This window comes from Poecilia latipinna, unplaced genomic scaffold (genome assembly GCF_001443285.1).
Source record: "Poecilia latipinna isolate Pla-1442-1.1 unplaced genomic scaffold, P_latipinna-1.0 Scaffold1254, whole genome shotgun sequence".
NCBI lineage: Eukaryota > Metazoa > Chordata > Actinopteri > Cyprinodontiformes > Poeciliidae > Poecilia > Poecilia latipinna.
The window spans coordinates 193,057-219,767 of NW_015113870.1; the positions used below are offsets into that span (position 1 = coordinate 193,057).

Consider the following 26,711-nt stretch of genomic DNA (forward strand, 5'->3'; position numbering starts at 1 on the left):
GTTAAAAAAGTGCCCCAATTTTTTTTTTTTTTTTGTCCACAAGGGGGGGAATTTTTTTTTTTAAAAAAAAAAAAAAAAAAAAAAAATAATAATGCGCTAAAGATGGAAACACATTTGCCGGATAAATTCTGAGATAACTAACTTTCCACTCCAGTCTGGGTGGAGGAGCATCTACTGGGAGTGGCCGGCCAGAGACACTCTTGGTAGCTGTGGAAAGGTAGCGTCTACTGGTGGGCCCGTGCCATACCAGAGGCATGAAGGCCGATGGAGGAGAGGACTCTCAAATTCTCTGAAGTGTGGGGTCCATGCTAGTTTACAGCCTCTACATCTGGATTATTACATCCATAACATCAACATGTCACGAAATTATGCTTCATGCATTCAGGTTGAGTCGCTCCAAATTAGTGGATGGGGATGCGCCTGATTCACTTTTTTTACACTTTTTTTTTGCAAAATGTTGTAAGTTTGCTCAATAACATAGCCGGTAAGTCAACATCAAACTAGAGAGGCACCGATCCAATATAAATTATCTATCAGTCTACATACTGGGGTGGGGGGAATAATGTACTCGATCAATAAAGGCAAATCTATTTAGTGTAATTCTATGCTGTGTACTCGGAGTGTCGTCACCCTTTATTATTAATTTTACATTATAATCACAATTCCTACCTGTACTTTCTGAGCCATTTGCAGTTTATTTTTTTATACGTTCAACCAAGGTTGAACCTATTGTTTGTCAATTTCAGTTTATTGTTTACTTTGGCTGTCCTACTTCTAGTTGCACTGACAAAACGAATTAAAGTCGTGTTGATTTTACATGTTTGACCAAGCTTGTGAAGCCATTGATGTATTTAAGTAAGCTGCACTGGTGCAGTCATCAAATATATTTGTAATTCAGTACATTTACATCTGTGTTTAAAAAAAACGTTTAAAATTAAACCATTTTTCAAATCGGCGGAGGCTAAACGTCAGATATCTATATTAGTATCGGAAAGAAAATGGGCCGGTGCATCCCTGTTCCAGACAGGGCAAAGATGGTGTGTGAGAAAAAGCTGGTTGTTACCTGAAGGAAGTGGATGAAGTAGCATAGAACCAGTCTGTTGAGTTCTGGTAGAGACTGCACCACGGCAATGGCCGCCACCGGGTCGTCGCAGTTGCTGATGCACTGCTTGTAGAAGTCCATCGGGATCAACGGCTCCTCCAGTTCCCGATACCACAGCTTCATCAGAGAGGCTTCATCAAAAAGAAACCGTATTAATCCATAAAACCTGAGAGTGTGAATGTGAAAACGTCTCTGGATGATAAATCCAACCTGTACCTGGAACGTTGGGGTCAGAGAGATTCTCTGGAATCCTCCACTGGTCCACTTGGAGCTTTAATGCGTTGACTTCATCAATGTCTCCAGGCACTCTAAAGACCAGAGAAAAACAAAAAGAGTTAGGATTTCAGCTGGGTCTTAAAAAGTCAGCAAGAATCCCAATGTTAGGCCTCAAAAAGGTTTAAATTTACATTTTAGCTCCTAAATGACATTTAGTCCAATTTTAACTTCATGTGTAGCTGCTCTGGCTGAGGTAGGAGGAACTGACCGGAGAAGATTGGCACTAAAGCGACTTCTGCTCTGTCTGTTTAGGGAAATGAAATCAAAAGGTACTTTTTATATCATCCACTGCCAGCTTCTTTGACCAAACATACTGGGTGTGTGTGTATGTGGTACGTTAAAAAATGATAAGCATTTGTTAAATAATTAAAATCCTATTTCAGATTATTTCATGTAAGAAAAAATGACTGTAAAACCAAGCTGGTGTATATAAATGGTCCCTCAACGTGTCACCCCCAAAACAGAAAAAAAAAAGTCAATCAAAAGAGTTGCACTCTTTGGCCACTAGAGGGACCTCCGTCTCTATTCCGCATGTCCCTCAGAGCAATTTTAGATTACATTTGTTGTGAATTGGTGCAACGTAAACGCACACAATTCAATTAAACTGAATTAAAATGCAGCTTTTTAAACACAACCTCTTGATCCCAGCAGTCGTACTTTTACTGGAGATGAAAACCAAAACACAATGAAGTCATCATAACCAAACATGTCTTCCAGAGACGTTCCACAGCACGAAGTTTGTTTCGTAAAGGGATCTGATTTGTAAACATGAGGAGATCATACAGAATTCAATCCGACTGAAAACTCTCCACACACACACACACACACACACACACCGCTGAGAGGCCCCCACGTGCTCTGCCGCTCGGACAGCAATGTAAACACACACATCACCCAGTGTCGCGTTACACAGAGCGGCTATGAGGAGCAAAGTTTGCTTAGAAACAGAATGAATCACAAGACCACACACACACACTTGTTTACACACACTACAGATGCAATAAAAGCCATCCATGTACTTTGTGAGAACCCCTTTTAATTAGCCAGACCGCCGCAGCGTCGCTCGTGTCAAGGCACGTTGTCGGCCGACTCGGGGTCCTGCCTCACCTGAAGATGCCCTCCGTCTGAGCACCGCCTAGAGCCAGGACGTACTGGGACAGCTGGACCTGCACCCAGGGCAGCTTCCTGTCTGGAAAGAGCTCGCTCTGCCGCTCCATCACTTCCTCCAGAGAGCTGCCGAACAGAGACGGGGTGATGATGGCCCGTCTGCTGTGGTCGATCTCCTCCAAGGTGGGCTTACGCAGACCCTGCAGGGTAACAAGGAAGCAAGAGGTAGATTTACAATCTGAGTGTGTCAAGGAGACGCGAGGGTGTGGGGAGGGCAAATCACGGACAGGCCTGCAGGTGCGCTGCTGTGACTGGGTCTTGTGTTTACGTTTCTGCCTGTGACTGTTTCGGCACACCTGTAATTACGTCTCCCTTGCAGACGGATGATTCAGAGGAGGTTCGTACCTTCCAAACTGATTCGCATGTCCTCCTGCATCATGTTCCTGCACAGCTTTTGCTTCAAAATTACACTTTAGTCGACTCAAACTTGCAGAGTTCTCAGGACTTTTAGCCACATGCTGAAAGTATCAAACTCTAATCCTGTGACTAAGGCTGTCGCAATAAGGAATAAATCTTTTAATAGCATTATAAATTTAAATGAGCGTGACAAATTTCATGCTTGTTTGTTTAATTTTTTAAAGTGATGCTGTCATTTAATATTAGTGAAGAGCCACCAGTTTGAAACATTTGACAGCCACTTTTACTTGCACTTTTATGTTTTGCAAAAGTCCTAAATGGCAGTTTTTCCCCCATCTGTTTTAAAGGGCAATTTTATTTTGCCGAGTCCTCATAATGCATTTTAGTTTTTGTTTTGGTTGTTTTGTTTGTATTTTTTGGATATTTAGTTTTTGTTTTGGTTGTATTTTTTGGATATTTAAAATGTCTTCCAGATCCAGAGATAAATGTTCTTTGGAAACTAAAGTTTGTTAGTTTCTGGAACAATTAATCGTTCCGCCAAGTGTGTCACTGTGACATATTTACAGCAGGCAGACATTAAAAATAGAACCTGCATAAATCAGAGGATGGATAAAACAGCATGAACGGATGGACTAAAGGATGAACAGATGGTCAGATGGATGAGGGGATTGGTGAATGACGAATAGATGGATCAAAGGATGGATGTACAGGCAAGCAGATTGACAGAATGAATGGATGGACTAAAATATGGATACCTGATGGAACTGATGGAGAATGAACAGAAATTGATTGAGAAAAGATGGATGGAAACCACTTTTGTTTCCCATCTTGTTTTTCCATACTGATAAGTATTTAGAAAACCTCAAATCACATTCCAAACTTTTGCAAATTGCCAAAAAAAAAAAGAATAAAAACTTCTCTGCCCTGCTTACCTTTTTGCCTCCAGTGATAGCCACCTTGAGCAGCTTCCGATGGCAGAATTTGGCATATGTGCTGACAGGAAGGCCTGCAGAGAACAGAACAAGCAAACACTTAGCACCAAAGAAAACCAAACTTCTCCGAAGACAAAAAAAAAAAAAAACAGACCCCCTTTCTCTATGTCCTCAGAAGATCCCAAAGTAAAAACTCTGGAAGCGTCAGTCAGCGTTGATCGCACAGAACAACAAATGATTTAGATTCTTTCCCACGAACGGGAACAGCAGTGTTTTTATTTCCCACAGATGTCAAACGGGAGGCAGAGTTTGGGAGGCGGGCGGCGGTAACTAGAGAGACATGTTGACGGTGCAACGCCGGCATGTGGGGATTAGAGCGTACCCGGTTAAACTGTCAGGCTGAGCCGAGATTTACTGCTGCTACAAAAAGCTTGAGGTACAATCCAACACACACACACACACACACACACACACACACACACACACACACACACACACAGGTGATTCATCAGCGTACACACATTTAAAAGGTCTCTGGAGAGAAGAATAAGCTCGGGGGGCTTCCTGTCTGATACCTGCATTAAAAGCCACAAGATAGTTCAGAAGAGAAATGCATTACAAGTAGGGATACAAGTTATCAATTAGTGAGTTATTTTAAGGTTGACTGACCAATAAGATTGACTAACGATTAATTGATAAGCAACAACTGTCTTTAAAAAAACTTAAAGGGCTAGATTTTTTCAAAATATGATTAATTTATTTTAAAAATAATCAAATATTAACATTATTGAGTCAGCTGTTTTAAACACTGACTGAATAAAAAGGAAATATTAAAAGTCGTGATAGCTTTCAAAATCAGATGTGCTTATTTGTATCATTTTTTTTTAATCAAGTAAAAAAAAATTCTGCGTTTTCTGTCGTAGCATCCTATACTTTGTAGCTCTTCAGTATGAAGTATTTTTTGGTTGAAAAGTTGACGCTGCTTCGTCATAAAGCAAGGCTCAATGAGCGCTATTAAGGTAATGAATTAAGGATTTTGTTGAGTGTTTATATTTCAAAACAAAACCGCATAAACTGCATTTTTCATCCCACACCGCTATCCGTTTGGACCCCGCTTCTCTTTCCCATTCCGATGTAGCTCCGCCATTTTTAATTTCTGTATCAGCAGGCTCCGCTTAAGGATGACCAGCGGCGCCCTCTGTTGGATGGCGGCCAAACTACAACACTAAAAGAAGGCCTAAGCGGACACAAATTGAATGATTGGAACTAATTTTAATCTAAAAAACAATTAAGCGACAATTAATTGTAAATCGATTAATTGTTTGCATTCCTAATTACAAGAGCTGCCTCCCAAGACTGGGCACACTTAAAGAAACCTGGAGAAGATCTGAAAAAAAGTGACCCCCCAATCATCAGAAAGTCTCCTTCTCCAGCTCTCAAAGTAAAAACCAAAAAAGAAAGTTCTGACATTCAGGCATGGATATAATCCCCCATCTTTCATGAGTGAGGTAAGTAGAGCCAAAAACTGCGCTCTTGTGGGCTTTATTGTTCTTCAGCGTCCTCACCGAAGCGAGTACCTGAGGCAGGGCCATGTGGAGATGCTTTCTACAGGGATTTATAAAGTAACAAACTGTCCCCGGCATGTTCCCTAGGGTCAAAGCTCTTAGATTCATTGCAAACAGGTGACTCCTATGCGAGATGCTAATCTGACAAACAGACTATAACTACGTCTATTGAGAAAGATCAGACCAATAATTTGCCCTTGATCTCCACATTCTTCTCTACCCCCAGCAAAAGCTCCCAGCAGAGATGCAGAACAATTAGTGGGAGAGAAGCCTCAGTGCCATTGTTTGCGTATATTTGCATCAGCGTCGACGCCGTCACTGCAGCGACAACCAAGCAACCAAAGCCTGGGAGAAATAGGAGCCCATTAGATGCTTGAGAGTACTGCGCCGGACTGAGAACAACACGACACCAAACAACTCCCAGTGCTGCTGATCACAGCTACTTGTTGATCTGCTCAGCTGCCATCTACTTTGCAAAAGCATTCCTGAAAGCGTTCAGGCTCTTTTAACGTTTCCGTAGCCCAAAAAGTTCGGTTTTTGGTCTCATCTGACCAAGGAACACGTTTTTTGACCTTCTAAAAAGTTTGTTGTAAACTTTTAATTTACGCTATGATGGTTGGTGTAAGTTCTGAAGCTCTTTGGTCAACTTTTGTTTTAAATAGGATATAAAAATAAATTTGATTGACATGCAAGCAGCCACTCTTTCCTAAAGTTCAGATTTGAGTTGAGGGGAACTAATACTTCTCTAGTCAACACACTGATCCAGTTTTTTGCGATTCCTGACACGGAAATTCACCTCAAATCAACAGATTCCCACATTTTTCCCACCATAATGCATAATTATGAGCTTATTGCAAGATTTCTGCAAAAATGATGCAAAACATTTGGTTTAAGTGACAAACTCACCTTACTGCTACTAGACTGCTGTGTAAGCCTTACTTGATGTTAAATTATGGTCCTTTATTTATAGCGAGTAACAAAAATTGAACTATTTAAGTTATTTAGAGAATAAAAATTTTTGCATGTGTAAACCGTCATATTATTCTCATGTTTTTTCTTCTTTATGTAGATTCTGGAAACATATTGCCAAATTCCTTGCAAGTAGCTCAATGAAAACTGTGATTTTTAAAATTATTATTATTATTAATAATAATAATAATAATAAATAAAAATCACAAAAACGATCATAAAGTCGTTTTTGTGTCCTGGAGGGACTGATTAATATTCCCCAATAATCTTGTTAGGTGACTTATAAAATCGACTGTAGAAGTATTAAAAATATAAATGAATGTAAATGTTCACTGCTGTGAATCGTTTTAATCTCTTTACTTCATAATTTTGAACCCAATTTGTGTTGATCCATCAAATAAAATCAACTAAAGTGTCAAAATGTGACAAAATGGCTTTAGCAAAGTTGCCACTCATGTTCCAGCTCTGAGTACCAATGTGGGTTTTATTTTCCTCAGTTTGACCTTTAACTAGTGGGCTTCACCTTCGACCTCTGAGCTCAGCCTTGCTCTGTGTGATTCTGAATCACAGCAGCTCGACGCCAGGCCGCTGTTGTGGTGCTGGATGATGATGTCACCGACCATGCAAGTCAAAGAAGTCGGTGAAGAGAAGCCACGTGCTGCTGCTGATGATGAAGAAATGACCAGAAATGATGCCGGGATGATTCACAGAGCAGACCATTGTGGCTGTGAAGGACCATCTGAAATTCTCGTCCTACTATTTTTCCCTCCCTGTTCAGCTGTCTGTGAAGCCCACTCGTTCTGCCAGTACATCAAAACGCACTCATCTGACAAACTGCATGGCCCCCGGCTTTCCATCCCTCTTCCAGCGGCCGCTCCGCAGGGAGCAGTCTGTTTGATTTGTAATGGTTTTGCACGGCTTCTGCAGAGAGTGGAAAACCATGTGTGGGACTCCCAGCCTGCTCTAGCTTGTTATCCAGCAGAAATGCTGGTGCAAGTGGGAATTGTTCGTCTCTTGGAAAAGCAACATCCGAGACTTATTTTGAAAAATGCCGATGAGCGAGAAAACACACCTTCTTCCTCCTCTGTGTTCTGTTTCCGCTTCTTTCTGGACTTTGAGTTCTTCTTCAGCTTCAGTTCCTGCTGCTCCAAAATAAACTGTGTCACTATGAAAACAAAGAGAGCAAACATCAATTTTCTGGTGAAAACGGAGAACAGGACACTGTTATCCAGGGTTCAATCTGTCCTCCTACACACTGTTACAACACACACCGACAGAAACGGAGGAAAAAGGACTGAGTTCTAACAAAAAGCATCACAGAAGGGATAGAACTAACGATTATTCTCACAATCGATTAATCAGGTAAAAAAAAATTGGCACATTCTACAGATTTTTCATTTAATCACACAAATCTTTTTTTTTTTAGATGATATGCATTAAAAGATGCAAATAAACAAATAATTTAGTTCCTTCTTAAAATAAGAAAATAAACATTGTATTGCCTAAAATGCAATAACATAGCATTCCTTTAGTGACTTTGAAACAATTGAATAAAAAAATGCCACTTGGGGAGTTTTGGGTAAAATATATTTACAGGAAAATACATTTTTATCTTGAACGCAAAATGTATATTTATAATTTGTACAGTTTAGTTTTAATTATCACTCTAAATGTCATTTTTCAGCAGTCTTTTTTTAGTATGATTAATCGATTACTAAATTAGTTGATTATTTTAATAATCAATTCATCACAATTATTCCCATTTATCATTTCAGCCCTAAAACAAAAATTCAGTTCCTTTTTAAAATAAGAAAATAAACATGTCGTTGCCCAAAATGCAACAGCAGCATTCTTTTAGTTTGATCCTTTGTAACAAGAGATGCATCTGTAGCTACAAAATACTTCTAATGCCAACATGTGAAAAGTTCAGCCTTTCCTGCTTGACTTGATGTCAAAACAGCTGATCTGCTGATTCATTTTTGAGTTAATCTATAAATAATTGGAGAGCAACAGGTGCTTAATCAGAGATTTTTTCACAGAATTTGATTCAGATGAAGCTAAAACTGTCACTTGAGGAGTTCTGGGTAGAAAATATTTCCAGACAAAGTTTATTTTTTAAACTTAAATGCAAAATATTTGTATTTTTTACACAATTTTTGCTTAATAACTGCTCTGAGTATATTCTTCTTTCAGCAAATGGCCTTTTTTTTTAAATTTGTATACTCCAGTTAATGATTAATCGAATTCTAAATTAGTTGACAATTATTCCATTAATCGATTAGATCACAGACAAAACAGGGAGGTGCAGACAGAAAGAAAGGTGACCCACCCTGTGCCTCAGTCTGAGACTCACATTTCTTGTCGCTGTTGGGCTCCGTGTGTCTCTGAATGTAGCCCTCCAGGTAGCAGCGAAACTTCGGCGAGGGCGCGAAGAAGGCCAGGCTGACGGCCATGAGCTCCCACCCCGCTGCCAGGCTCCGCGGGCTGGCGTTGCCCGTGGTCTGCCTCACCAGCTGCACGTACAGCTCGTCCCGCAGCCCCGGCATGTCCCAGCACTTGGTGACGATGAGCAGCGCACAGTGGCGGCGGTCGAGGCGCGACGGCCGGTCGCCCATGTAGGCCTGCACCAGCTTGAACATCTCGCAGGCCTCCTTCCTGACGGCGCGGTCGCTGGTGACCAGCATGGGCTTCTTGATGGACCCACGGTTCCAGGACAGCATGTTGGCAATGGAGACCCGGCGCCGGAACAGCCCCTGCGTGTGCATGTTGAGGTGCTTGCTGGCCCAGTCCTCCATGCCCATGTCCGGCGGCGGAGGCTGCCGCAGGGTAGCATAAGCGAGCTGGTAGGAGGACCCTCCTCCTCCTCCTCGGACTCCTGCTCCATCGCCTCCTTCTCGGTTGTCGTGGCTGGCGGAGCGATGCGGGCCTAGAGACGCCGTCCGTCCATCCACCATGCCTTTCTTCCTGCTCTCCAGCTGAGCTTGTAGCTCTAGGGTTCCCGCCTGCAGGAGAAGGAAAGAGGGACGGGAATCAACGAGGTAGTGGATACAAAGAGGGAGAGGCAAAGAGAGATACAAACTCTGAGTGTAGCTGCATTTTTCATTGTGTCACACCAAGAGCCGGACGGCCTTTCGCCTAATACTCTCCCCTCTCTGCAGTGCTGGGACTCCAGGGGAAACTGTAGCAAGATCGGCACATTCGTTTCCTACAGCTGGATGTGTAGCTGGCAGGAAAGTACGTCCTCCTAAACTCTGGCTGCACACCAGCACAGCAGTCCGAACCCCGGCTCTTCCCTAACATCAGACCGGCCTTCCAGAAAATCCAAAACTTTCCTCTTCGCAAGAACTCCCTCTGAACTTTGCGGTAGAGTAAGCAGCAGTTCTAACTCCTTAGAAGAAATGACCGAGAAGGTCAGATATATTCCACACACAGCCAGAAACAACACACAGAGCTAGACAAGGCCCAAAGCGCAGGTTGTTTTTAGAAGGACATAAAATGCACCAAGATCTCTAATCACTGGACCCTCGGGTGGAATGAAACGATCTGTGTTAGGGGAAACTGGATTTCAGATTCTGGTTTCCAATAATCAGCGATAATTGTGAGGTCTGGATCAACAGAGTCCGTATTGTTGAGGCGTATTAAGATACATTCGGGTTTTAACAAGTTAAAGTTGCAAAACTGCTACAATTTTACACCATTCCAATGGTATAAGACAACTTCTAATGGGGCCAGAGGTAGCAGTAGATTGACAGGAGTTTTCTTAACTTCAAAGCTTAAGGATACTAAACTTTTTCCCTGGATACAAAAAACAGACAAACTTGGTTGTTTAAAATATTTCCAGAAGGAAAATAAGATCTCCACCCACTGTGCTTATTAAGGTAAACCAATTAAAAACATCATTTGGCTACAAACTGTATATCTGTAAAGCAGCAGACTGCAGGCTAGTTACGCAAACCAGCTAAAATCATCTCATTATGCATGTTATTTTGTAAACAGGAAAAGTTACATTCTGGAGACCTTTGAAAACACTTTTAGAACAATTACTATTTAAATTTAGATGTAAATTAAGCTTTGTAAAATTTTACTTGCTTAAAAACTTAAAAATAAAAGTTTTTCAAGTTTAGTTAGTGTTTAAGCAAGTAATTTTATATCAAAGTTTTCTAACTTGAACTCTTTGCAGTACACAGTAGGCCTCACAATTATCTACTGAAACGTTTTAGTAATAAATTTAGATATATTCACCTTTTTTCAGACAAAATTAGTCTATATCGTTTAAAAGATAACCAGACGATCCCAAAGACATATTACTCTCGTCCATTTCAGATATTTAAAACATTTTACGACCTTGCAGGACACTGTAAATTTTGCAAATATTTTTTCTATATTTTGGCTTACAACTATAAAAACTAAGAATGTCTATAGTTTGGATTATTTTAGATTTTTTCCCTCCTGTCTAAAATAAACAATAGGTTCATCTTCAGCCATTTGTATTTAAATTTTAAGCAAATATCTTGATGTAGTGGCATTTGAGTACTTTTACTCACAGTAAGCACACAGTGAGTCTCATAGATCAATCGAAAGCCGTCTCAACTTAAAGCAAAATTAAATGTTAGCATGTCCTTTAAAAAAAAAAAAAAAAAAAAAAATCAGTATATTCTATGAATGCATTTGCCTGATCTATCAGCAAGTCTGAAGAACATTCCAGCAGACTTAAGGGGCCCTCTCAACGCTGTCGCTGTTTTCTAACACACGTCAGCTGCAGTGGTACCACCAGGCATTGGTACCGAAACGCCTCTCTCCTCTTCTTCACAATCCTGGACCATATGGGCCTCAGTGGTCCTCCTTCCTGACCGAAGGAGGCCATGTCCTGAATCTCTCTGGCCTGGCATGGGCTTCGCTGCCCAAGCGCAGAGCTGGCATACGAGTTTACAGAGCCTGCAGAGCGAGGCAGATGGAGAGCAGTAAGAGGACGATGACTATTGCTGGAACTACGGCCATTATGGCCAGCAGTGCTCAGCCCGATGCTTCGGGACCGTTTAAATGCCTTTCAGAAGTGCCTTTATAGCAGAATGGGTATCTAGTTATGCATATATGGCTCCCATTTACCTTACAGTTCCTCTCAGCTTTATGCAGACATATTATTAGCCCATAATAATAGGCCATAACAACCTATTGAAAGAGGGCATTGAGTTTGAGAATTGGAAATATGTCCGCATTGATAACAGACAGGATGGCTGTGGGAAATGAGTAGGCATTACAGACGTGCCTAACACAGCAAAGCCTTGCATCGGTCACTGCCCTGAGCTGATGAAAGGCCAGAGGAAGACCTCCACCTCTACAGTGGGGGTCCACTCCTTCCTATCCTCGGTTCAATAAGTGTTACTATACCCCACCCAGGAAGATAGGAAGATTGGCGTTATAAATCTTTAGAGGAGCATCTGGTGGCTCGTTCAAACTCATTCTGCTGCTTTCGGATTCGTGATACGCAGCAGGTATTTGAAAAGGGACTTTAGTCTCTTTACATTGTAAAAAGACCATAAAACTCAATAATTGCAAATGGCCATTCTTTACAAAGTGCAACGTGCGAGTCTTTGGGATGAATCAGACTTAATATAGGCAAGGCTTAATGGGAGTTAACACAATGTGAAACGGTGGAATAGTTATAAAGCAGGAGTGTTCTCTACATTTCTTTTATTCTGCAGATTTTGTAAAGACCTGTGGCTAAAATGTAACCAAATGTCCTCAGTGTGGTCTGAAAAATATACACTGTGCAGAATTATTAGGAAACTGAGTATTTTGACCATCATTTTTAGGCATATTTTCTAACTACAGTGTGAATGAACATGAATTCTTGATGGATTTTAAGAATAGTAGATAAAGTTTATCTATGTAACGAGGGAGGGTGTGACGTAAAGATATCAACACAAAGTGAGCATAATTATTAGGGAACTACTTTCCTCTAGGAAAAATGGGTAAAAAAAACAAACAAAACGATTTAACCGACTATGAAAAGTGAAATATAAACCAAAAGTCTCTTGAAATAACCAAGATCTTGAAGTCTGATCACAGAAACAAACGGTTTGTTGCAAATAGTCATATGGGTCGCAAGAAACGTGTTGAGAAAAATAAGACAAGTTAGCTACCAAGGATTTGAGAAGAGTCGAGCATGAAACTGATCAAGTGACTGACTAAATGATCGAAATGTTTACTGGAAAGTTTTGAGCTGAGAATAAAACAAGTGAGATGGGAAAATTGTGTTTTTCATTTGATTGAGTAATAATTCTCAATAACAGCTGCACAAATAAATATCCTCCTATAAAACCAAAACATCACTTTTACTTTCTTAAACATTCATGTTTGAAGTTTACTAACCTTCTGGATTAACCAAGAGCGCCGTAGACGGTGATTATTAAAAGTAATCCTTACAAATAAGACTTGCCTAATAATTGTGCACACAACGTAATCTAATCAGTCAGCAGGTACATTTCTGCCCTGCCAAACAATCTGTTCATTGTGCCTTAGAGGAACTAGACACATGCATATCTAAAAATTCACACAACTCACAGATGAAAACAAAGATGCTTTATTCAAGCATGACCGGGCCTCATTTGGGAGCAAATTCTTTTCTTATCCGACAGCTAATCTACAGAGAAATCAGTAATCAGAGCTCCACCAGCTCAAATACACTCAAGCATGTTTAAGCTTTTTAATTACATAGTAAAGACAGCGTTAGATTAGCTAGAGTGACGAATTAAATGTTTATTCATGTAGAAACAGATTAGAAATGGGCTGTTTGTAGCTTCATCAGCCCTGGTCTTCTTCCATCAGTATGTATATTGCGTGTAAGCACAACCAGATTATGCTAACAACTAAACTGTTACAAAGGGAAGAAGACTTAAATTAGCCATTTTCAGTATTGATGATGGTTTTAAAATTAAAGGAAAATGTTTACAATTCAGACTGCAAACAGGGAGAACACACTTTAAGAAACATATAAAACATGCAGGTCATTGACCTTCAAGTTTTATATTACTAGCATTAGTGATGCTAACTATGCTAGTCACTAATATATCTCAGAAAGACATTACCTTTGCTCATAGTAATAACTACTACATTTAATGACAGGAGGAGTACAAACAGGTACTAGGAATTAACTTGGCCCCAGACCTACAACCAATAGTCATAACGTTACCTGTGATGGTGGTCCTGGGGTCTCTGGTGAAGACAGGCTGGCCTGGCTGTTGATACTCATCTCCAATGTATCCACCTTTTCATAGGTTCTTTTTTGCCTCCCTGGTATTTCCAGAGGGGTCAAAGCAGGGGGGCCGTAGTTAGCCGTCCCCTTTAGTGACCTTGGCGCACTGCTGACATCCTCTCGTGACGGACACCTGCCGGCAGAGCTCACTCCTCCTCCAAACCACCTGAGTGAGTCGGCGGGGGAGCGTGTCCGAGGTACAACGCCCCTGTCCCCCATCTCCGGGTCTAGCCCTGCTCTCACCTCTCTCATGGTGTTGGAGCGACTCACCACCTCCCTCATTTCAGCCATAAGTCTCTCGTTTAGGGCGCACAGCTCCCCGCTGCTGCCTACGGAGCCCGGCCTGCCTCCTGCCCCTCCGCTGCCTCCCATTCTCCTCCGGCTCTTTCTTCTCAAGCTTGGAGAGGGACCAGTTGAGTAACCAGAGTCTTGATAGTTTGCTGTGGCCTGCGGCGTTGTAGACGGGAAGTCTTGCGAGGCCTGGCTGCTCTGCCTGCTGTGCCGCGCGTCCATGGCACGCTGCACGGTGGCCTCAAGGATTCGCCAGTTATGCTTTTTGTCCAGCGAACTTGGACCCGGGGTTCCTGGCTCTCTGTCCCTCAACTGGCCTCGAGATTGTTGCGAAGGTTGGGGTTGAGGCAGAGTCAAAACACGCTCCTGTCTGGACGTAGGGGAGGCGGCTCGCGTAGGCAGAGGAGAACTGGATGGGAGCCCCTGTTTGGGGTCCACGTTGACCATGTGCTTGATGCACTCCAGACCAGCTGGGCTGTAGTCGGAGGAAGACGGGTCTCTCCGGTGTCTAGACCCTGGATGTGACGACGCAGGGTGCGGGAGAAGTCTGGGCTTTTGGAGACTTTGGGTAGGTGTCAAACGAGACAAATGTTGTCCATTGTACAGGTGTGCCCCCTCTACTTCCATATCTGTAGGAGGTTCGTCATATATGGGACAGTCTGACACTGGCTCGTCATAGATCGGGGCAGTGCAACCATACGGAGGAGATACAGGGCGAGGGGTGCAAGTTTGTGACCTATGGAGGAGCGGACTGGGATGGCTACTGTCCGACGTCACCAAACAGAAACTACCGTTGCTGGATTTTCTCACGTGCTGAGCCTGACGTGCATCACTGGTCATTTTGCCAGAGGGGGCTGTTTTATAGCCCTGGCTGGAGCTTAGCTGTCCTCCTTGGGGCTTGCTGCAGGATTGGTGCAGGGAAGCGGTGCTGGCTTTGCTGTGCGCACTGTGCTGAAGAGGTGGGATGGGCTGGCCGCGCTGCATGCTGTTCACCTTCACCAACATAGCTGCTTTAGAACCGGGAGCCGGCTGCCATCTTTGAGCGCTATCCCTGTAAAGACATAAGTGAGATTTAAATTCAGTAACAGCAGAAGAGTAAACTCTTTAAAAAGCCCGTCATAAAAGCGGCATCATTATATATGACAACTGCAGGCCTGACGGGGCTGGGAAAATCTCCAGCAATCCATGAAGTCTTTTCCAAACATTTCCCTAACCTCTAAAGACTTGAGTCCATTTTTAGCCTGGCAGTCAAAACAGCCCTGTCAAAACCACAAGACAATGACTCCTGTATGCGTGTTGTGCAAATCAGTAGCCTAAAATTACCGACTGACTGAACAAAACACATCTTTCTTGAGGTCCTCTTAATAGGTGTGACTCATGTCTGGGGACCATATAGGACTCATGCAAAAATATTTACTTGGACTCATATGTAGATGATCAAATGCGGAGCTGCTGGGTCGCCGCTGGAACATCTGAGCAGTGAATCAGCGCACGGAGAGCTGAATCAAGTCAAGACCACAGCTCCTCACAGATGAGGTTTCCCGAAGGGTGACTCTCCCCCCTTTTTGGGTTGAATGACCGGCCAAACTTCAAAGCCAAGAGCTAATCCCGACAACGAAAAACAATCTGCCATCAATCTGGTCACGCTGCTCTGGTCTGCTGCCCTCAATGCTGCTGCTGCTTTTTAATCCTCTACTGCGATCTCATCCCTCAGCTGATCAAGACGTGGCCTATAGAACGACATCTACATGTAAAATCAGCATAAAGCCTGTATGTCCGTGAGTCTACGCTGAGAAAGCGGCACATGGCTTTCTTAAAAAGCAAAACAGGTAAATGGGTTTAAATTGAGGCCAAGCAGACTTACCTTCACACACTCCGACCCAGTCCAATACGGTCATTAATTACATCAAAGCCGATCATCTGGGTAAAGCCAAACAAACAGATCAGCGCGGAGCTGAGAACTTGTGCTTAAAAGCGTCTCTTCACCAGGAACACTACGACTTGAGAGTTGGTGGACTAGAAGAGCAGGAAAAGGACGGCGAGGGAGGAGAGTAGGAGGTGGAAAGACCCCCTCCTTCTGCCCCCTACGTCTCTCTGGAACAATACTGAAACAATTCCCCAGAGCTCCCTCACACCAACGGCCAACTTCCTTTAGTCCTCGCAGCTACGGATTGGCCCTCCATTTCTTTATCAGGACCCCGTCTGAGTCTTCCCCTCCACCGCCCTCCCATCATCTCCCTATACAGAGTGACTCACGCTGCCTCAGTCATCTGAATGTAAACACACACTCATCCTGAAACACTCCAACAAAGTCACCATCCAGGCATGGCCTATTAGCAGCCACTCAAATACGCTGCACTGATCTCTGACGAACATCATCCCACTCCCTCTTCCTCACCAAAGCCTACAGGGACGTTTTACTGCCCACTTAACACATCCACAGACAGACACGTGCGAACGACCGCTCTGATGAAACGCCACTGTTAGAACTGCTACAAGCCAGTGGCAGTGTGCCTGCTTACACAGGGTGGTCAGGTGACGCGCAGCAGCTGTAAATATGTGGAACCGCCGCCTGCTCGCTTTGAACCAGGGGACGTTTTCCCACTCTGGTCTTGTCAAACAGGAAGAGGAGCCACCGTGGCAGGTGGTGCACAGCCGGCCGTTTTAGCGCCGTGCAGAAAACTACAAATCCCAGTCTGGTACTCCAGCATAAAAACAAAGTGTTGGGAGGATGTAATTGCCTGGTGAATAAAACATGACTGGGCTTCTCCAAATTTGGGCTGCATGAGTGACTAACTTTGTGAGGATTGACCCCCAAAGAAGAAATGACCACTACTTCCTGTGTGTGGAGAAAACTGGGAGGGTTGGGAGAGAGGGCTTATGCTGTACAAACAGGAAATGTTTTATGTGAGGTTCACACGCTGCATTTATGGAGGAGAGGGACTTTTACACACATTTGGAAAATAAGAAGAGCCTAATTGTGATGTGGAAGGAAACAGAGAATGGTTGGAAAAAAATGTGTCATGCATTTGCATTAAGCCAGCTTTACTCAAATACCCCACGATAAAATCCAGCAAATGTCCTAAGATGTCACCTAATAAGTAAACAGAAGCCACCTGTGTGTAATTTAATCTTGGCATAAATTAGGGCTGGGCAATATGGCTGACAAACATGATAAGCATTTCAGATCAGTTGATGCCAATAATTAGATTCATATTTTGCTTTAAATTTCTGAAATGCAGCCAAACTGGTGGCCCAACCTTTCCTGTTTTATCCAGTTTCCTCTCTAGCTATTGTAAGTGACATATAATGGAAAAGATTCACAAAAGCTCTCCATCTATTCTGACTGAGGTTGCACTGTTTTGCATAAAAAGTGCTAACTTTTCATTCTCTGGATGTGCAGTGCCGGTAGAGTGAGAACCAAAAAGACTTGCAGCCGTAACTGCAATACAAGCTGCTTCTGGAACATACCGACACACTGGGGTTGAATACACCACATTTTATTAGTGAACGCTTTGAAAATCATGGTTATGTTTCCTTCCACTTTGCATTCATGCACCATTTTGTGTTGCCTGATAAAATAGAGGCTCAGCAGCTCATTCCTCATAGTTCAAAGAGATGGCTTTTTAAGGCGTCGTCTTTGTTTTCTTTGTCCAAACCAGGCATGGCAAGAAGCTTAGACTGTTTACCTTGTCTTAGTACATGGATGACATACTGAGTGTCATGGACCTTAAGATAATGATTGTTGTGATTTTAGCCTGACGTCAAACTGTCTTCAGTGGACACCCGTCTTTTCGCGGTCCAGTACTTGCAAATTTTCTGTGGAACGTAATTCTGATATTTGCTGATTTTTCCCCAACAGAACATCCAAAATATTTGAAAGAAAATATATCCTTGTACTTAGGCACAGTGATGTTGGCTGGTGTTTTCAAAGCCACCAACTCAGGAGTGCCGTCTATTTTCCTTGGCACTGATTGGCTATATCACCAACAGCGTAGGTAAGACTGCAGATGTCCGCTTCTGCGATAGTGCTAAGATGGTTTCCATGGTGTGCATCAATGCAAATTATGGTATATTTGAGGTTTGAACTAATAAAATAGGCAGTTCTGAGTGTTTTTAGGGAGGGTCTCAAGTATTTGTAGGTTTTAGCCATTAGCAGATGGCTGTGGTCCCTAAGCCCCTGCAAATACTCGCGGTTCACTATACAGGACTTTCAATCTCTTTTCAAGGCTCGTCATCCCGTTACACACCAAACACATACCAACCCAAGTTAATGAAAAGCCCGATTCTAAATTCTGCACCAAAAGGAAGACCAGAGCAGCACAATGCTGAGAAAAGCCACAGCTAGAAAACATAGGGTAATTTGGAGGTGGTTTTAGTGTGAGGTCTGAGTGAGCAGCAAGAGAGTGAGTGTGAATGTGTGTGTGTGTTTGTAAATGAGAAGGGGTGGGGATTAGTCGTGGGAGAGTGCAGCGAGGGAATGAGCGGGAAGGCTGGAATTCCTCAGGGCTCATTCAGTGGCCTTTGTGGCAGCTAGGCGAGCCCAACACAATGCGTGGCTGTGCCATCGTCACGGAGACGCCTCCCTCAATGGCAGCAATGGAGATCGGTGGTGGGGGGAGGGGGGGGGCAGAGGGGGGACAAGAGAAAGGGCCATCTTTGACCTCTCGCGAGTCTGGCGGCATCCGGGTTACGTAATGTGGCGCAGGGCCCCTGGCGTCATTCTAACCGCAAAGAGAGTTGTTTGGAAAGGGCGTGTTGTTTGCTGGATGGCCGCCTGTCAGGTGTTAGCCTAGGATGGGCGCTATGCACGGCTATTCATCACAAAAGTTCAAAAGGCAGGCTTACAGCGGGATTATTTCGATTCTTAGCATTTAAAAACACACGAGAACAGCCCTTTAGAAAACAGAAAATCCTCTCCTTCTGAGCAACGAGCTTGCATGTGATAAAGAAATGTTAGATGAAATAAGTTCAGAGCTCCTCTGGCACTGAATGGGGTAATCTGATTGCTTCCGAAGCAACAAATCAGGTTAACTGTCAGCAAATTTCAATTAGCCTCAGATCCTCTGGTGCCTCTAAATCCCAAAGAAGGTCTTTGAAAAGCATTTCACCTCTGAATGTTTAACATTTCTATACTACTGGTGGGCGGTATGGATTTAGGATTTTATCACGATATTTTGCGGCAATGTTGCAATAATTCTTTTTCAAAATGGCCCTTACTTAAAGAATTGTGATTTGCATAACTGAACTGCACATAAAAACCTCAGTTAATCATATATATATTTTTTTAATTTACTGATATTTAGTGATGCTCTCATGGAATAAAGAGTGAAGAAAATAGCAAAAACGACATTTCAGTCAGTTTTTTTAAAAGTATTAAGTGAAATTTATTAACAATAAATCAAAATTCTTATAAAGAAAACTTTTCCACAACACCCACAGCTGTTATCCACTCCTCTCTCTGTTAAAGAGACGCATCCCAATGCCACGATGCTGCCACCACTGAAGGGAAAAAAACCTGTCGCAGTGAACAATAAATCTATTAATCGCATTATAAATTAAAATGAGCTCAATAATTTAAGGGCTGTTTTGCTTACAGAGACATAATCCATTTTATTAATGATTTTGGTTGTGGGTATGTTTTTGATTTCCATTTCATTTATGGTTTTTGGTCATTTTGTATATTTATTTTAGAGGTCTTCCAGTTCCAGTGTTAGATGTTTTTCACAAAATGAAAACTTATTGCATCATTATGCCATTATCATTATATTACCTGAAAATGGTCTCAAAAATAACAATGTTATTGGTTTTCACAATAATTTCTTTATTATTCGTTTTATCATAAATTCTTTTGAACACTACAGTATTTCTGTAGTTCAGTTTCGGGAGAAAATTCTCACTACATGTCTGAAATAAATTTGGAGAAGCCATTAGCAGAGTCACTTTGCAGGACTGGAATATGGATTTGGAAATTCCTAAATATGACGAGAACAGTGGGATAACAAAAACAGGTTATTATTAACATCGGCAGAACAGGAAGAGGAAATGAGGTCATAGACACAGAGTTGCTGCTGGACAAACACCTCTGAGTACAGGATCAGTGATCCACGGGGAGGAAGGAAATCAAAGACAGAGCAATCATTAAAGATAATATTGCACCAATTGGCCAGCATTCAAGGCCAATTTTTCTTTTTAGAAATCACTTTTTGAAATACCAAATGGCATAAAAAAAAAGAATATTAATAAGTTTGAGGGTTGTTAGGGGGAGCTGATAGCATCCTGTTTCCTGTCAGAGACCAACAGAGAGCCAGCTGTCCTGCAAACAGCTGAAAAAAGACACACCTCCCACCCCCGAGCCAAGACGTCTAGCAGCTGTGTGGGTCTGAGTCGAGAGGAGAACTGGGCTGGGTCAGAGGAGAGCCCGCGGGACGGCTCTGGACAGTACCACGGAGACCAGCCTCTGCCATCTGAAAGTTTATCTGCAGCTCTTTCAGCAGCTCCGATAATAGACTATTTGCTGAAACCGTAGTCAGCGTCTGCTCGCTGAAACGTAATCAGAGAGCAAAACAGAAACACACCAACGCCGGTACGCAGAAATAGACCAGCTCTGAAGGCGCAAGTCGCTCGAAGGGGTCGGAGCTGAGGTCAGATGTAACCTGGTGCCGTCGGGTCTTTAAGAAAAAACACACACTCCAGCACATCCCAGAATCACAGTGAGGCGGTTTACTGCCAAAACGCCTTGAATAGGAGCTGAAACAATGGAGGTTTTGGATAAACGGCACGTCTGCAATCGATCTTTTGAGGATGACAAAAACGTCGCAATTATGTGGAATACAGAGAACAAAGTGGGATGTGTAGGAAAAAAGGTTTGAAAATGGAAAGAAAAGCATGACTTCAAGGAGACCAAAGTAAAGAACCATAAACTCAACAAGTAGGGGTTTTTTGTAAGTGGAAAAAAAGAGGCAAAGATTTCCTTTTTTTTTTTAAAGAGCAGACTTAAAACGGCCTCTATAAAGATCAGGAATCAAAGACCTTACCACACCAGCAGAGTCAAGATAAAACAAATCCTTCCCGTGTGCGTGTGTTAAAAACGCTGCGTACGTCCTCAGACTGGTGGCACATTAAAAAGCATGAAAGACTTCTGCTCCCGTAGGAAACGCCGACAGAATGTGTGATTCATTAAAATCTTTATCTTACCCATAAAGCTCGCCCTCGCTTCCTAAATAAACCCCAGCAGTGATTTGGCCCGCATGGCTCACAGCCTGTTACTCACAAGCGCGTAAGAGGAAGAGGGTTTGTTTGGGTTCCTCTGAGTACTTTTGCTTTTGGTGCGAAGGGTTTGTTTGCAAAATTCCCTTGAAGAGTCCCTAAAAACTGAAAGTGAAATAGAGAGTCACGGTTGGTTCACCGTGGCGTAATTCAGAAGAACGGAATATGAAGCGCTCGTTCAGCGTCACAGAAAGTTATCAACAATCCTGTAAATCAGTCAGGTGTTTTCCTGACTTTTATTTTTTTTAAGTTTCTATGCAGTCTTCAAATTTGAAAATAAAAGGTTTCTCTTAAGAACTGACCCATGACGGGTCATGTATCATGTATAAATCATGATTTTCATCTATTTTTGATTTTTGTTAAACACAAAAATAGCTTGACTGAATCCTTACATTTCCTGATGTTTTTGTTTTTAAGCCACTAGTGATGTTTGACAGACGGGCAGAGAGAGAGAGAATGTATTATGGATCATTTCATAATTTCATAATCACAAAGTGGTACAAAAATTGTTTTCAAGTTCTTTGCAAAGTCTGAAGAGTTGAGATATGTATTCCACCCCTTTACTCTGATAACCCTTAATAAAATCTAGTACTAGATCCGTCATGATAAATTTTGCTGGACAAGAAATTATTGTGATAAACAATAATATTGACATTTTGAAACCATTTTCAGTTAATAATAATAATGACGACATATTGATCCAAGTACACTCCATCAAAGCTGAAAACTCCCTTGTTTAACACTGGAACTGGAAAGCATTTAAAAATATCCAAAACAACCAAAACAAAAATTAAAATGGATTATGACGTCTTGGTAACCAAAACTGCATTTCAGGCAAAAGTGGCACAGAGTGCGAACTAGCTACTTTGTAGTGGGCATCAAATCTTTCTCAAAATGGCGGCTTTTTAACAATATTAGAGGGAAGCATCTTCTTAATAACTGTTGTCCAAGTGAAAATGATCGAGTTCATTTTAATTTATTATGTGACTCATTGATTTATTAATAATTGTGATTGGCTTGTGTAGTAGTAGTACAACCAAATTGACTTCAGAAATCACTCAATAACACTGTCCCACTAAAAACTAACAAAAGTAAAACAAACGATGTTAAAACCGGCTTTACTGTCGTCGTGTGTAGCTTTGGCTACGAGAGCAGACGGCCTGTAAAGCAGCTCAGTAAGAAACAAACTACTCACAGCTACTCTAAAACAGGAAATGCAACTTGTCAGTGACTAATGGTGTGAATTGCTTTGATTGGTCATTACCGGAATAAATTAGAGGTTGCTTGCAAACAGAATGCTGTTCCTCTCATGGCAGCATACGTAAACTTCCTAAAAAAACAACAAAAAAGGAAGCTTTCAGTTCACCCTGAGGCAGAACTGTGTTCGAAAATACCTTTTGTTCGCCTTACTGGTCCACGCTGCCCCTCAGGGTGCAGCGTAAGACAAAGGAGAAGCCACAGAGCTCACGTAAACTTCGAGTCGCTTTCTGGTCGACTTAAAGCAGGCAGTCAACCATCCCGAATGTCTTTGTGATCTGACGAACCCTACAGGTGTGCAACTAAAAAGCTGCATGGGAACACACCCACACCCAGCCACTATGTACATAAACAGAGAGCCCTATAAGTCTTTGGTTATGTTTAGTGTTTAACCCCATTAATACCATGTAGACTAATGAATTTCCCACCTCGTTTTTAATCGATTTTCATTACTACGTCATGGTAAGACCTTGACACTTTCCATCCCGATTCTCCGAGGAGTTCACGGTACTTCCCTAATGAGCTGCTCTTGAAACGCACAGAAATTTCCCTGCACATGTGATAAGACTCGGTCAATGATTCACAGATCTGGCACTGAGACAGACAGCCACACAAGTGCAGACTCACGTGACTGGATTCAGCATTGTTTAAAAAAAAAAAAAAAAAAAAAAAAAAAAAATACAGGTGTGAGCTTTCTTCCACAAAGAGAAAGGAAGCAGCATCGCCGAGTGCAGCTTAGAGACTTTCATAAACACTAAGCTGTCAGGAAGCTATTCTGAACGCATTTAGTCATAACCTAAAACAAAAATAAAGGACAGTCCTGTTTCCACACAGGGCAGCATTGTTTTCTAAAAAAGGTCAGATATTAATGTTTTATTTCCACTGCGCTACAAGAAACGGGAACAAGTTGAGACATGTCCGAAATAGCTCAAAAGTTAATACAGAGAAGAAGAAAAACATTGAGGAAACAGCTCCTTTTTTTTTTTTTTTCCAAGCAAACATTCGATGACCAGAAGTAGAAAACAACCGGCTCATCTCAAACCTTCTCCGAAGCCTCAATTTCAGCCATTTTGGGCCTACGCATTCCACCCTCTGTGGGTGTTTTGTGGTTTCCAATTACCTGCTGAGAGACGGAGGGTGGTGAGCCTGTGAAGGACCATATGGTTAATTAGGGTATCAATCCTGTCGGCTAAAGGCTCCTCGGCTTTCTGTGTTGGAATACAGCTGGCTATTGTTTTAAAGGAGAGACAGAAAAAGGTTCTGGGAAAGGTTGAGTCACGGGGGGTTGAGGGCGGCAGTGTGGGACCCCAGAGTGAAAACTCTCTCCGTAGCAATGTGCTGGCAAGTTAACTCATACCTCTAGGACTCTTTTCACATTTTATCACATTACAAACCACAAACCTCAATGTGTTTTAATGGGATTTGATGGGAAATCAAGTAGGTCATAATTTTAAAGTGAAAGAAAATCATACATTGTCTTCAATCATTTCGCAAATGATCTGAAAAGTGTGGCACTGATTGGTTACTTTGGACTTTAAAATGTGAATATAGAGTCCATATTTTTAGAAGCAGACCTCAGAACAATTTGATTGGCTGCTTTTCCCCATGAGCCCGCCCCCAGCTACCAATGAAAGCGGCTCTGTCCTCTGGCTCAGCAGGGAGCCAGGGATTGGATAGCTCCAGTTTTCAGTGAGTTTTGTCTCAGTAGCAACACAACAAACTGGTGCTTAGCAAGAGCTAGCATGACTATGGGTCCATTTTTGGATGATTGACTGAACCGTTCAAAGCTGGCGATGTTGTTTTGCCCTACCGCCTCCACCAATGCCACCCATCAGCCAGAGATTACCATTTAACTCCTCAACCATCTTTCTGCAGCACCCAAATAAAATACAAAGCAGATCCAAGCTGCCAGCCAGTAAGAAGAAGAAAGTAATCCATTTTCAAAGACAAAACCTCTGAAAACTTTTCAGGGTTAGCCTTGCTCATAAGCAGCAGGAATGTGGTGGCTCTGTTTGTTATTAACCACCACAACATTCTCTCACATGCCTCTCATGCATGCACATTAGAGGGGTTACAGCGTTCTATGGCCTGGAGCCTGGATTTGTTTAAGGAAAACGAAATGAGCAGTGCGTTTGAGCCGAGCCGGGCCGAGCGCTGGTCAGCACACAGAGGGACACTGAGATAGCCCCGGTGGCCGTGCGCCAGGCGAAACAGAAGTGGTATGTCTGGTATTTGACTTGGACAGGGAAAGATGCGGTCTAGATGAAGCCGCAACGGCGAACGCATGACGGGGTCTCTGAATGACTTACTGTTAGGGCTCGTTCTGCACCAGTAACCCAAGCGCAAGGGGGGAAATGATGTGCTCGCTAATATAGCGCACGGATTCCCCCCCCCCCCATTTGGTAGCGATTTGCTCAAACGGCCGGGCACGGTTCACAGGCGATCGTATGGAAACTCGGGATGTATGGAATGCGCAGATAAGTGAAAAAGAAAACAAGAAAGCAGTCTGAGTCTGGCCCAGATGGTCAAAAGTCAACGCAATCTTGCAAATTCTCACAACAGAAGCATTTGAGAGTCTTTACAAGCAGCGGTGACATATGCTCCGATCGGTATCGCGTTTCCTCAACGGTCCTCTGGTAATACGAGCCTCTAATGATCAAACCAAATCTCAGCAGAAGTTCCTAAAGCAGAGGTGGTGAACTCATTTTCATTTTGGGCCACATCAGGATCATGAGTGTCCTCAAAGGGCCGGTTGTGACAGAATCTATTGATAAAACCCATAAATGTCAATAAACAACTGCCTCTGCATTTAAACTTCAATAAATAAATAATACTGAACTTGAAATTACAACTTAAAATACAATTTAAGTACACAACAGTTACCTTGAAGGTTTTATTTATGAATCCCTCTGGAATCTAAAGCAGGTGTTAGCTACTTTTAAAGCTTTCAAATGAGCCATTTTGACTCTCAGTCGAGCTACATGAAACGTGCTGAGAGACCCAAATGTTACATGGCATTTTGAAGGAAAAAAAGGACAAGTTATAATTATAATTTTAGATAAATAGCCAGGATATTTTTGTTATTTTTAACCACCATTTTATTTCTATTTTGAGATTTTAAAATAAAGAAAAACTATACTTTTAGGTCTATAGTTAGGGTAGGCATTTATTGTATTATCATGATTTATTGCCATCAAAATAAAATCCAGTTAATGTTTTAAAAAAAACTGTCTTGTCAGGATTGTTAGTTTTACCATTTTCTCTACTGTTTGTTCAGTGAGAGAATCAATAAATATCCATAATTTTTAAAATATGATTAAATGAAGTTATTGTGAGAAGTCAAATAAAAACCACACATTTCTAAGTGACTGCTGTCCTAAAGAGGCATAACAAATGGTTTGTTTTTCCAAGAGCAGGATTTGTGTCCGTGTGGCTGTTAATGCTGTTTCATGCAGTCACAGCCTAAAACAAGAAGCAATAAATAGTTTGTCACTATCGTTACTTTATAATTACCATTACAATACTACCACAATACATTGGGATAAATGCCATCCCCAGTCTAAAGAGCCCCTGTGGAGCCTCAGGTTGCAGACCCCTGATCTAGAGGGTCACATAAAAACCTGGTCGGACGTAGTCGCTTACCTCTGAGGGTCTTTGCCGTCCTCCGCCTCGTGTTCGGAGCTGCTACCATCTCCTTTGGTTCGGCCGCCCGCTGCCGGGTCCGGCTCGGAGTTGGCGCTCTGCTCGGACGGCTCTGGGGCTCTGGGCAACGGGCCGTCGCCGTCCCGCTCGGCCATAGGGGTGCGGCGTCCCTGGCTCCCCACGCTGCCTATGCTTCCGGTGGTGGAGCGGTGGTGGTGCTCCTCCGCCGCCCCGCCGGCCTTCCTGGCGTCGCTGCACCGCTTCATGGCCTGCAGCTGGGAGAGGGGCACTATGTCGGCCCCCTGGGGCTGGTGCCAGACCGTGCGGCGCCCTGTAGAGTTGTAGTAGTAGAAGCGGCCGCTGTGGGGGTCAAACAGTTCCCACCACTGGTTGCCGTCTGCCTGGCGGACGGGAACGCCGGTAGGGGGATCCCAGCCGCATTCGCCCGTGGTCAGGTTGACATACATGCGCTCGCGGGAGCGAGGCTCCAGGATCTCCACCCAATCAGAGCTGAGGAGGAAAAAATCACAAGAAAAAAGACTTACCAGCTGGTTAAAAAAAAAAAAAAAAAAAAAAAAAAACCCAACACCCACACCACCCCACAACCACCCCCACCCACAAAAAAAAAC

The 26,711-nt window shown here is 42.7% G+C and overlaps 1 protein-coding gene across 1 annotated transcript in view; it reads right to left on the reverse strand.

Annotated features, from left to right (window-relative positions):
- Window positions 1-26,711, reverse strand: part of arhgap46a (Rho GTPase activating protein 46a) — a 41,942-nt gene that overhangs the window by 4,350 nt on the left and 10,881 nt on the right. Inside the window, exons 5-12 of the mRNA XM_015054487.1 lie at window positions 26,083-26,592; window positions 13,561-14,965; window positions 8,698-9,370; window positions 7,441-7,533; window positions 3,835-3,908; window positions 2,486-2,685; window positions 1,319-1,410; window positions 1,064-1,233 (exon numbers count right to left, since the gene is read on the reverse strand). Of these exons, the coding sequence (XP_014909973.1) occupies window positions 1,064-1,233; window positions 1,319-1,410; window positions 2,486-2,685; window positions 3,835-3,908; window positions 7,441-7,533; window positions 8,698-9,370; window positions 13,561-14,965; window positions 26,083-26,592 (3,217 nt within the window). The remainder of the gene's footprint in view (window positions 1-1,063; window positions 1,234-1,318; window positions 1,411-2,485; window positions 2,686-3,834; window positions 3,909-7,440; window positions 7,534-8,697; window positions 9,371-13,560; window positions 14,966-26,082; window positions 26,593-26,711) is intronic.